This window comes from Pseudophryne corroboree, chromosome 5, assembly GCF_028390025.1.
Source record: "Pseudophryne corroboree isolate aPseCor3 chromosome 5, aPseCor3.hap2, whole genome shotgun sequence".
NCBI lineage: Eukaryota > Metazoa > Chordata > Amphibia > Anura > Myobatrachidae > Pseudophryne > Pseudophryne corroboree.
The window spans coordinates 349,687,671-349,701,096 of NC_086448.1; the positions used below are offsets into that span (position 1 = coordinate 349,687,671).

Genomic DNA, 13,426 nt, shown 5'->3' on the forward strand with positions numbered 1-13,426 from the left:
TGCACAGTAACTTCTGTATTTCACTATACATCATTATAAGCCTATAAGCGTGCATCTAATGTGGCAGGGTCCAGATACACTGACAGAAGGCACTGCATAGTAAGTACATAGAAGTGTCGTTACTTCATCTGGCTGTACACAGAGGTGTACTAAGACTCTGTGCACATTAAGCACTTTAATAGACTTTAATAAAACTTGCAAGATTCATATTTTTTAAACATCTGCCCACTCCCCTTGGGTTCTTCAGAACTGAATATGAACTATTGTTTCCCAAACTGGGACTACCCTGAAATAGTAACAGCATATGCTGCATGTTCTAGATGGTCAAGTACTTCTTTTAAACCTATTCTACCTTTATTACTATTTATGCAAATACATTTTAGACTTTAAACTCCTGTTTAGAAAAAATTATAAGCATTTATTATATAATCTAGTCTGAGAAACACCTCAAGCAATTATACACTTAAATTGTCTCCATAGTTACATCAGTCTATTTATTTATACACATTACTAGCAATCCTACCACACACATCCGTCCCTCCCTGACTATTGTGCCAACTATGCTAGCGCAACAGTCTTCCAGACTTAAAAAATATACTCAAAATAAGTTATTGTGGGATGACTCTTGGAGGACCTCCGTGGTTTTATTATTATTTTTTTTTAGGGTGGGGGGGTTCTTTTGTGTTTGTTTCATTTAGCAAACTATTCAAAAAGAAACATTTAAGTGGACAGCCAGGGATGTATCTTGTATGAAGGGGAAACTTCACTTTAGTAACCAAGAAGTTTAAAAGTTAACTCTGGGAGTGCTTTTAAGGTAAATTCAGGTTGCAGCATGCTAGGGTAATGAAAATGCAACGTGTTTTAAAAATGCTAATGTTCTTGCTTTAGAAGTATTATTAAACTGTTAAGTATGAACAAAGCAGGACAAATCCAAAAGCCATTTTAGTTATGTTATTTTGTAAACTGACTTGTAGAAATATATATTTATTGTGGTTACTAAGGTTTGAGAAGAGTCTATGTTTTGGACTTGACCAACATTTATGACCATATGTACTTGTTATCTAATTTCTCTAAGTACTCACATCATGAATGAATTTGACCACTTGCATAAGTTAAGAATTCATTCTTACATTTTTAGAATTTTTTGAACACCAGCAGCTGTCCAGAAATACAAGGCTTCTTGTATGTTAAAGAGCTTGGAAAGAAGTCTTGGAAGAAACTGTTTGTGTGTCTGAGGAGATCTGGACTTTATTGCTCCACAAAAGGAACATCAAAGGTATAACTTTCATGTGAAACAGCATGTTGAAGTTAAGTTAGTGTACTAAGATTTGTAATTAATCTTATACGTAATGTCTCATGATACTTTGAATTTACATATACTGTGTAAATCTCATACTTTTGTTCTATAACTTTGTCTATAACTAGTTTTTTATTTCCAGAATGGTTCTTTCTGCAACAATGGCCCATTCGGTTAACCATAGATTTTGTTCTTTTTATTTTTATTTTTTTCATTTTTCAATATGACATGGTTTGGATGCATACCATCCCACTCTATTATCATATTTTTAAATATTTTCCCTGGCAGGACATAGCTATGATGTTGAAGGAGAGCAGACACATGGCGTGCTTTGTCTGCTGAGACATCCTGATAGTGGATTGATCCTAACAAAGTGGGCAAACGCATGGAAGGGTGGGCATGAAAGCAGCCACATGATTTCTATCACGTCCGAATGTCCTCCAGGAATGGTAAGAAGAGAAAAAGTAGACCTGACAGTACACACATCTCAAAGCTGCAGGTTCCCTCTTGCTTGCACCAAGGCCAAAGGATCTGTGAATTTGCTCTGCTAGGCCTCAACAGTCAGTGTGGAGATGCTCCTGAATGCCATTCAAATGCAGATTTCAAATCTTTCTGTATGGAGGAGGAACCACCTCAGATAGGACTTTGAAAATGTCTGTGACCATATGGCGAAATCTGAGTCCCATGTAGGGGCTCTAGAGTACTCCCTTTGCTCAGATGGGTCGTTCCATGGAACAGATTATGCTAGAAATATAAAAAAACTGATATGTTGTCATTATCACTTCTGATCCATGTGGTCTTATATTTTTCTGCAATCCATCCTCTTTATGCTGGAACTTGTATATTATATGACAAGCTAGGCTCTTCATTTTGTCCTCTTACATTTTAATTATTGGAGACTTTCACTGGATTATATGCCTGTATATCATTGCCTGGATCATTAGCTGCACTGATCTGTTTCACTAGGTCAAACCTGGTGCTCTGACTGGAGATGAAAAACCCAAATGTTAGAAGATCTTCTGGTCACTCTACGTCAGGCATGTCAAACTCATAATTCCAACTGGGCTGAATAATCAAGGTCTAAGTCTTGTGTGGGCCGCAAGAAAAAAAGTCTTATATGCAATTTTGAAAGGTTTATTAGAAAAACCAACAATAAAGTATAATCAAAGAGATGTCAAGTATCGGGAAGAAAACAACGTTAATAGTGTGAGCTGGGTTATTCCCCCTCATATATCACTGTATGGTCCTCTCTCCCCTATATAATAATTATAATACCACATATCAGTTTGTGCTGGGAGCAGTGTTATTCCCCCTCATATATCGCTGTGCGGCACCCTCCCTCTTATATAATAATAATAATACGACATATCAATGGGTGATGGGAGCTGTGTTATTCCCCCTCATATATGACTGTGTGGTCCCCTCACCTCTCTACATTAATAATACCACATATCAGTGTGAGCTGGGAGCTGTGTTATTCCCCCTCATATTTCACTGTACGGTACCCTCTCATTTATATATGTATAATACCACATATCAATGTGTGATGGGAGTTGTGTTATTCACCCTCATATATCACTGTACGGTCCCCCCTCCTGTATAATACATATCAGTGTGAGCTAGTAAAATGTCACTTCCAGACCCCCTCTATCCCCCAGTCCAGCCACATGCCCCCCTGGTATCCCCTCCAGCCACAAGCCCGCTTTGCCTTCTGTGACTATTCAGCCTCCAACCACTGTGCCAGCCTCCTCCAATTTACCTTCTTTGATGAGACATTTTTTGTTTATTTTTTCAATCCAGATTCCAGAAAAGTCTCCTGCAAATAAGGCAGCTGGGTACACACAATTACAGGGCGTGAGGACTTCAGGGATGCAGCAGGGGGCAGAGCTTTGCAAAGGCAACTGGGCATACACAGCAGCTTCTCCATGGACATTTCCCCATCTTTATCGCTATCTTTTCATGCATGTGCAAAGCTATGCTGCCCAATAGGAGCTAAGCTCTGATCATGGCAGACAGGCCAACAGTAACCCATTCGGTAGTGGTGGGCTGCAATCATTTGATTTTAAGAAAAGTAGACTTTGGACGCAGAAGTATGTATTGCGGGAAGCATGCAGCCCGCGGACCGCGAGTTTGAAATGTCCGCTCATCGTATAAATTATGTTTACAGATTTTGTCGTTTTTCCCTGATTGTTTTCGCCTCCCAATTTCCGTCTGCTTTCTATTAGTCTGTAGACCCAGATCCAGTCTCCTGCATTCACATTATTCCCATATAGCATTATCTATATAATGGAAAGGACACCTGTTATGTAACAACGTACTATTAGGACTCAGATTGAGGCTCCTTGTCTCCTTTAATTGTTGAGATTGTCTACCATCCCTGCTCTGTGGTGTATACAGTTCCTTCAGGGAAGATGATTCTACCGAAGAGTCAGCAGAACATACTTGGGATTGGCTATGCAAGAACCCCTGCTGACACAACTTGCTGTCTGAAAATACCTGGAAAATCTTTAATAAAGGCTGCCTTTGAGAACTGACAGGAACATCTGGAATTGTCCTGGTTTGCTAGAGATAGACTAGGATGGTGGAGTATGCCCTGGATACAGAATTATTAAGAAGTAATGGTGATGCATCCCACTGAAATTGAACACTGCACGGATTGTGGATGATTTCATGTCTTAAGGAGTTGAACTGACTAAACGTAGACTCTGAATGTAATTGCTGAGACTTGAGTTAGAATTACTGTATGAGTTAAACTGTTCATTGGTAACCTTTGATCAAATATGCTTAATACCAGGTTATGAATATGGCTATTAATATCTGTGTATGGCATCAGTATTATTAAATTTAACCTGGATTTTGCAGGGCTGTGACTGAACTAGATTTTAGTGAGGCATTCAAAGCTAATAACACTATAAAACAAAAAGTTACAGTGATGGAAACCTCATTAAGAATAAAATATATAGGTAACTAGGGATATAGTTATGTGACATAACCAACGCCGGGACACCGAGCACTTCAAAGTGTGATAGTCGGCATGCCGACTACCAGGGACCAAGTCCACGACACCCATAGAGTGGGAGTAGAACCTGTGCCCCCGGTTGGCAATCTAAACCTGGGGTTCCCGGCATCGGTATATCCATACCCAACCCAACCCGGTAACTATATATGATTTATAATGTACAGTATGTACTTTTTATTAGATCTCCAACTATTGTGCTTGCATTGTGAAAAGCTGCTTACCTATTACTGAGCTTACATTGTATTGCAGTGGTTCCCAAACTCTGTTTTCAGGGCACCCCAACATTCCAGAATTTAAGGATATCCATGCTTAAGCACAGGTAACTTAATACTGTACCTCAGTTAATTTGGTTATACCATCTGTGAATAAGCTTGGATATCCATTTAAAACATGAACTGCTAGGGTGCCTCAAGGATGGAGTTTAAGAGACCTGTTGTATTGTATAAAAAATGTAAAATAAGGGCACAGTTATCACCTAATACTGCCCAACACAAACAATGTAGCTGTTTAAAATTTTATAGTTCTCTCAAAAAGCAATCAGACCTAAATCTAACCATAGATACCCAAAAACTAAAAATATACATAAATCTCCCACACGAATATAAAAGGAGTAAGATATATACAGGTTGAGTATCCCATATCCAAATATTCCGAAATACGGACTTTTTTGTGTGAGAGCGAGATAGTGAAACCTTTGTTTTTTGATGGCTCAATGTACACAAACTTTGTTTAATACACAGTTATTAAAAATATTGTAATAAGTGACCTTCAGGCTGTGTGTATAAGGTGTATATGAAACATAAATGAATTGTGTGAGTGTAGACACACTTTGTTTTATGCACAATGTTATAAAAAATATTGGCTACAATTACCTTCAGGCTGTGTGTATAAGGTGTATATGAAACATAAATGCATTCTGTGCTTAGATTTAGGTCCCATCACCATGATATCTCATTATGGTATGCAATTATTCCAAAATACGGAAAAATCCCATATCCAAAATACCTCTGGTCCCAAGCATTTTGGATATGGGATACTCAACCTGTATATATATTCGTACAGTACAACATTTAATTTTTTTAAGTATATTATATTGCATGTTTTTTATGCATTAGTGTTAATTTTATATTACGGCTTTTCTATTTAGTTTGCTTTGATTTCATGTAAAATGTTTGGTAGCATTTTTGATCCATAGTGATAAAGTGAAATAAAATTTTTCTCTTACGTCCTAGAGGATGCTGGGGACTCCGTAAGGACCATGGGGAATAGACGGGCTCCACAGGAGACATGGTCACTAAAAAGAACTTTAGGTATGGGTGTGCACTGGCTCCTCCCTCTATGCCCCTCCTCCAGACCTCAGTTTAATACTGTGCCCAGAGGAGACTGGGTGCACTACAGGGAGCTCTCCTGAGCTTCCTGAAAAGAAAGTATTTTGTTAGGTTTTTTATTTTCAGGGAGACCTGCTGGCAACAGGCTCCCTGCATCGTGGGACTGAGGAGAGCGAAGCAGACCTACTTAAATGCTAGGCTCTGCTTCTTAGGCTACTGGACACCATTAGCTAAAGAGGGAGTCAGAACGCAGGTCTTCCCTAGCGGTTCGTCCCGGAGCCGCGCCGCCGTCCTCCTCGCAGAGCCGGTAGATAGAAGCCGGGTGAGTATAGGAAGGCAGAAGACTTCAGAGCTTCGGATAGGTAACGCTGCGCGCCATTGCTTCCACAACACACACACACACAGCGCGCACTGTGGGGTGCAGGGGGGGAGGGGGGCGCCCTGGGCTGCAATGTAGCCCTCAGCACTGGCTTTTAGGAATATAATTACTCAGTTTGATATTATTTCAGAGCCCCCGCCAGTTTAAAGAAAGAGCAGGACCGAAGCCCGCCACTGAGGGGGCGGGGCTTCTCCCTCAGCACTCACCAGCACCATTTTCTCCTCAAGCACACGCTGAGAAGCTGGCTCCCCGGACTCTCCCCTGCTAATCACCGGTGACAGAAAGTTTTAAAGAAGGGGGGGGGGCTTATAATTGGGCGCAGTGAATAGCGCTGTATCTGGGTAATATTTTTTCTTTTTCCCAAGATTATTGGCGCTGGGTGTGTGCTGGCATACTCTCTCTCTGTCTCTCCAAAGGGCCTTGTGGGGGAACTGTCTTCAGATAGAGCTTTCCCTGAGTGTGTGGTGTGTCAGTACGTGTGTGTTGGCATGTCTGAAGCAGAAGGCTCTCCTAGGGAGGAGGTGGAGCGCATGAGTGTGGAGTCGCCGTCGGCAACGCTGACACATGACTGGATTGATATGTGGAATATTTTAAATGCAAATGTGAATTTATTGCACAAACGTTTGGACAAAGCAGAGTCCAGGGACAACACAGAGGGTCATACCCTGCCTTTCCCTATGTCACAGGGACCTTCTGGTTCTCAAAAGCGGCCGCTTTCTCAGTTAGTTGACACAGATACCGACACAGAGTCTGACTCTAGTGTCGATTATGATGATGCAGGTTGCAGCCAAAATTGGCAAAGAGTATTCATTATATGATTATTGCTATAAAGGATGTGCTGCATATTATAGATGACCCCGCGGTGCCTAATCCTAAGATCCACATGTTTAAAGAAAAGAAGCCTGACGTTACTTTTCCACCTTCTTTTGAATTAAATGAGTTATTTGAAAGTGCTTGGGAAACTCCAGATAAGAAGCTGCAGATTCCCAAAAGGATTCTTATGGCGTATCCTTTCCCTATCAAGGACAGTATACGGTGGGAATCCTCCCCAAGGGTGGACAAGGCGTTGACGCGCCTTTCCAAAAAGGTGGCGCTGCCGTCTCAGGATACAGCGGCCCTCAGGGATCCTGCTGACCGCAAGCAGGAAACTACCTTGAAGTCAATTTACACACATACCGGTACATTACTCAGACCGGCAATAGCGCCGGCATGGGTTGTAGCGCTGTACTAGCGTGGACCGATACCTTATCTGCTGATATGGATACGATGGATAAGGAAACTATTTTATTGACCCTGGGACATATTAAGGATGCGGTCCTTTATATGAGAGAGGCTCAAAGGGATATAGGCATACTGGGGTCCAGAGCAAACGCTATGGCGATTTCTGCCAGGCGGGCACTGTGGACCCGACAGTGGTCGGGTGATGCTGACTTAAAACGGCATATGGAGGTTTTGCCGTACAAGGGTGAGGAGTTGTTTGGGGATGGTCTCGCGGACCTAGTGTCCACAGCTACTGCTGGTAAATCAGCTTTTTTACCCTATGTTTCCTCACAGCCTAAGAAAGCGCCACATTATCAGATGCAGTCCTTGCAGCCGCAAAAATCCAAGAGAGCTCGGGGATCTTCCTTTCTTGCCAGAGGTAAGGGCAAGGGGAAAAAGCTGCCAGCTACAGCCAGTTCCCAGGAACAGAAGTCCTCCCCGGCTTCTACTAAATCCACCGCATGACGCTGGGGGAGTCCGCTCCAGTGGGGGCACGTCTTCGTCTTTTCAGCCAAGTCTGGGTTCACTCTCAGGTGGATCCCTGGGCAATAGACATTGTTTCCCAGGGGTACAAGCTGGAATTCGAAGAGGTGCCTCCTCGCCGGTTTTTCAAATCGGCACTGCCGACTTCTTCCCCAGAGAGGGAGGTAGTTTTGGCAGCAATTAAAAAATTGTCTCTCCAACAAGTGGTGGTCAAGATTCCCCTGCTGCAGCAGGGGATGGGCTATTACTCAACCCTGTTTGTGGTCCCGAAACCGGACGGTTCGGTCAGACCCATTCTAAATTTAAAATCCTTAAACCTTTACTTGAAGAGGTTCAAGATGGAATCGCTCAGGGCGGTCATTGCAAGTCTGGAAGGGGGAGATTATATGGTGTCTCTAGACATAAAGGATGCATACCTTCATGTCCCCATTTATCAACCTCATCAGGCGTTCCTGAGATTTGTGGTGGAGGATTGTCACTACCAATTTCAGACGTTGCCGTTTGGGCTGTCCACGGGCCCGAGAATTTTTACCAAATTAATGGCGGAGATGATGGTGCTCCTGCGCAAGCAGGGGTTCACAATTATCCCATACTTGGACGATCTCCTGATAAAAGCGAGATCGAGAGAATAGTTGCTGGTCAAAGTATCACTCTCCCTGAGGGTGTTACAACAACACGGTTGGATTCTAAACCTGCCAAAGTCACAGTTAGTGCCAACAACCAGATTGCCTTTCTTAGGCATGATTCTGGACACAGAACAAAAGAGGGTCTTTCTCCCGACGGAAAAGGCCCAGGAACTGCGGGACTTGGTCAGGGACCTGTTGAAGCCAGACAGGGTGTCGATACATCACTGCACGCGGGTGCTGGGGAAAATGGTGGCGTCTTACGAGGCCATTCCATTCGGCAGGTTCCATGCCAGGACTTTTCAGTGGGACCTTCTGGACAAGTGGTCCGGGTCACATCTACAGATTCATCAGATGATCCGCCTGTCCCCCAGGGCCAGGGTATCTCTCCTGTGGTGGCTGCAGAGTGCTCACCTTCTAAAGGGTCGCAGGTTCGGAATCCAGGACTGGGTTCTGGTGACCACGGACGCGAGTCTCCGAGGATGGGGAGCAGTCACACAGGGAAGAAACTTCCAGTGTCTGTGGTCAAGCCAGGAGGCTTGTCTACACATCAACATTCTGGAATTGAGGGCCATATACAACGGCCTTCGTCAGGCGCAGACCTTACTTCAAGGTCTGCCGGTTCTGATTCAGTCAGACAACATCACAGCAGTGGCTCATGTAAACCGCCAAGGCGGCACAAGGAGCAGAGTGGCAATGGCAGAAGCCTCAAAGATTCTTCGATGGGCAGAGAGTCATGTAAGCGCTCTGACAGCAGTCTTCATTCCGGGTGTAGACAACTCGGAAGCAGACTTCCTCAGCAGACACGATCTGCATCCAGGAGAGTGGGGACTTCATCAGGAAGTCTTTGCAGAGATTGCAAGTAAGTCAGTGGGGTCTGCCTCAAATAGACATGATGGCTTCACGCCTCAACAAGAAACTTCCGAGATATTGCGCCAGGTCAAGGGACCCTCAGGCGATTGCAGTGGACGTACTGGTGACACCGTGGGTGTTTCAGTCGGTCTATGTGTTCCCTCCTCTTCCTCTCATCTCAAAGATACTGAGAATCATAAGACGAAGAGGGGTTCAGGCGATTCTCATCGTTCCAGATTGGCCTCGAAGGGCCTGGTATCCGGATCTACAGGAAATGCTCTCAGAAGATCCGTGGCCTCTTCCTCTCAGGGAAGGCCTGTTACAACAAGGGCCCTGTCTGTTCCAGGACTTACCGCGACTGCGTTTGACGGCATGGCATGGTTGAATGCAGGATCCTAGCGGAGAAGGGCGTTCCGGAGGAGGTCATTCCTACTCTGATAAAGGCTAGGAAGGAGGTGTCATCGAAACATTATCACCGTATCTGGAGGAAGTATGTGTCTTGGTGCGAAGCCAAGACTGCTCCTCCGGAAGAGTTCCATCTGGGCCGTTTTCTCTACTTCCTGCAAACAGGAGTGAATTTGGGCCTAACGTTAGGCTCCATTAAGGTTCAGATTTCGGCCTTATCCATTTTCTTTCAAAAGGAATTGGCTTCTCTTCCTGAAGTCCAGACTTTCGTGAAAGGGGTGCTGCATATCCAGCCTCCTTTTGTGCCTCCAGTGGCACCACGGGACCTTGACGTGGTGTTGCGGTTCCTTAAGTCTCACTGGTTTGAACCGCTTCAAACAGTTGAATTGAAGTATCTTACTTGGAAGGTGGTCATGTTATTGGCCTTGGCTTCGGCACGGCGAGTGTCAGAGTTGGCGGCTTTGTCTCACAAAATCCCTTATCTGATTTTCCATGTGGATAGAGCTGAATTTTTGCCTAAGGTGGTTTCTTCTTTTCATATGGACCAACCTGTTGTGGTTCCTGTGGCTCCAAGGGACGTGGAGGATTCCGAGTTCCTAGATGTGGTCAGGGCATTGAAAATTTATGTGGCCAGAACGGCTCAGGTTAGGAAAACAGAGGCTCTGTTTATCTTGTATGCAGCCAACAAGGTTGGCGCTCCTGCGTCTAAACAGACTATTGCTCGTTGGATCTGTAACACGATTCAGCAGGCTCATTCTACGGCTGGATTGCCGTTACCGAATTCGGTTAAGGCCCATTCCACTAGGAAGGTGGGCTCTTCTTGGGCGGCTTCACGGGGCGTCTCGGCATTACAACTTTGCCGAGCCGCGACTTGGTCGGGTTCAAACACTTTTTTGCTAAATTCTATAAATTTGATACCCTGGCCGATGAGGATCTAATGTTTGCTCATTCGGTGCTGTGCAGTCGTCCGCTCTCTCCCGCCCGTTTTGGAGCTTTGGTATAATCCCCATGGTCCTTACGGAGTCCCCAGCATCCTCTAGGACGTAAGAAAATAAGATTTTAAACCTACCGGTAAATCTTTTTCTCGTAGTCCGTAGAGGATGCTGGGCGCCCGTCCCTGTGCGGACAACATCCTGCAGGACTTGTATATAGTTGTTGCTTACATAAGGGTTATGTTTCAGTTGGATCAGTTTTGGACTGATACTGGTTTTGTTTCATACTGTTGACTGGTTCGTATATATCCCATGTTATACGGTGTGAATGGTGTGGCTGGTATGAATCTTGCCCTTGGATTTACAAAATCCTTTCCTCGTACTGTCCGTCTCCTCTGGGCACAGTTTCTCTAACTGAGGTCTGGAGGAGGGGCATAGAGGGAGGAGCCAGTGCACACCCATACCTAAAGTTCTTTTTAGTGCCCGTGTTTCCTGTAGAGCCCGTCTATTCACCATGGTCCTTACGGAGTCCCTAGCATCCTCTACGGACTACGAGAAAAAGATTTACCGGTAGGTTTAAAATCTTATTTTTACGTGCATCTTGATTTCCTGCATGTTAAACAGCCCTTCTAATCCTGCCATGCTGTGGAATGACTTGGTAGCACAGAGCGTCTTTTCATGCGACTTTTTCCATAAACATGTGTCTTAATAGTGTCTTAATAGGACACATAAGCAGACTCTGCTGATAAAAATCGTATATACGACATGCTTCTATTCTGTATGCGACTGTGGCTATATCTGCATACAAAATGTTACGTAGAATTTTGTATATGCCGATACAGGCGCTGTTGCACACAGAGGCATGCCGTATATCATTTTACTCAGCAGGATCTACTTGTGCATATTATTAGCAAAGTGATGCGAATAAGACACATCAGCAAAGAGACACCCGATGCTAATGGAGTTGCGCTGGATCTGTAAGCTCACTCACGCCAGGCATCCCCCGCTGCATGGTGTATTGAGGCAAGATGTATGAGGACACATCTGTATATAGTAAAATAAAAGCATTCTTGAATTACAAATTTGAGGTATAATTTAATCACATGCTATATTTAAAAAAAAAATCTATTTTGGTTTTAACTCCCTTTTCAATTTAATATTTTATTTTATACAGGAACCAAGACACCTACAGGGAATATCAGACTTAGAAGATAGCAATATTTATTCATTGATAAGTTGTAAGAAATTGTATAATTCACCAACAGACTTTGGATTTTGTGTGAAGGTAAAGAACAAATGAATACTTTTTTCTTTTTTTTCCAATGTATTTCATGTCATTTGAGTACAATGAAATTCTTACATTGCGGACCAAGTAGCGCACTTTAAAACTTTTCAATTCCTAAATACTCCTTGTTCTTGTAAACAAAAATTTTGGGCATGCTATTAACTAGAGATGAGCAGTTGAGATTGCTTGGAATCCGAGCCGCTTTGAACATTTGTAATCCGAGTCAACCCAAGCTACGGCTTGGGTGTTCCCGCCAGACTGTGAGTCCAATTCGAGGCCGAACACCATCTTTCCGGTGTCTGATTCTCACGGGATTTGGACACTGCACCGTTCCACTGGAACGTACACTGCCATTTGCTGCGTTATTCTCTGCTGTAGTGGCTGTACTGTATAGTGGGCCATGGCTTTGCAGGATAGTCATTGTATATAGGTGGCACACTGCACACTTATGCATGCTGTGCTATACTCTGCTATACTGGCTGTGCTGTGTCCAGACTCTCAAGTGGCTGTGCTGTATAGTGACTGTGTATAGGGGGCACGCTGCTGTGTACTGTGCTATACTCTGCTGTAAATTGTACTGTTTGGTGCACTTAGTTCACATGCATCTAAAAGCCCTGTTATCCACGCAGTTCGAACTGAGCTGCAAGTTTAAAAATGTAAAAAAAAAAAAAAAAGATATATATAATATTGTTTTTGTACTGGTTAGTAAGTGTGCTTTACTCTAGTGAATTTTGTTCACGTACAGCTCTAAGCCCTGTGATCCATACATTATGTTGCAATGTTTCAGAGATGTGGTATAAACTGCAGTGTGTTTGTGACGCTGCTCTGTTGCTTGGCAACCAGCAAGCTCGCTGCAGCACTTTGCCAATATTGTTGAAAACAATATTGTGAGGTGGTCAAAATTGACTGGAATTAATGTTATTCAGTATAATAATACTCTAGGACCAAACATAAAGGCCCAAATTATGTGATTTTAATTTTATAATATTTTTTTTTGTCAATTTTTGATAAATAATCCAAAGCCGGACTACGAATCAGAGCCAAATCCACAGACGCATCAGTCTCTAGGCTGTCACGTAAAATTGTATTGCCTGTCACTGATGCAGCCTCTCTAAAAGATACGGCTGATTGTAAAATTGAGACTACATTTAAATAATTGTACACAGCTGCTGGGGTGGCCCAAAGACCCACTATTGCATGTGTGTGGATCACAAAAGCCATTGCTAAATGGTCAGGTAACCTAATTGAGGGGTTAGATTCCTTGTCTAGGGGGTATGTTGTTTTACTCCTCCAGCATATACAGAACTCTGCGAACTTTATTGTGGAGGCCATAAAAGAGATTGGTTTGCTTAAAGCACCCACCAACGCCATGGCGGTGTCAGCATGCAGGGGCTTGTGGCTATGCCAGTGGACTGCTGATGCGGACTCCAGGAAAGGCACGGAAGGCCTGCCATTCTCAGGAGAGGCCTTGTTTGGAGACTTAACTAGACAAATGGATCTCCAAAAATACTGCAGGTAAGTCTACGTATCTTTCTTCCGCAGCTCCCCCAGCCAGGAAAGCTT

The 13,426-nt window shown here is 43.6% G+C and overlaps 1 protein-coding gene across 5 annotated transcripts in view; it reads left to right on the forward strand.

Annotated features, from left to right (window-relative positions):
* Positions 1–13,426, forward strand: part of GRB10 (growth factor receptor bound protein 10) — a 474,936-nt gene that overhangs the window by 374,687 nt on the left and 86,823 nt on the right. For all 5 annotated transcript variants that reach the window (XM_063922618.1, XM_063922620.1, XM_063922619.1 and 2 more), the window contains 2 exons: positions 1,139–1,276; positions 11,753–11,863. In XM_063922618.1, coding sequence (XP_063778688.1) covers positions 1,139–1,276; positions 11,753–11,863 — 249 coding nt within the window. The remainder of the gene's footprint in view (positions 1–1,138; positions 1,277–11,752; positions 11,864–13,426) is intronic.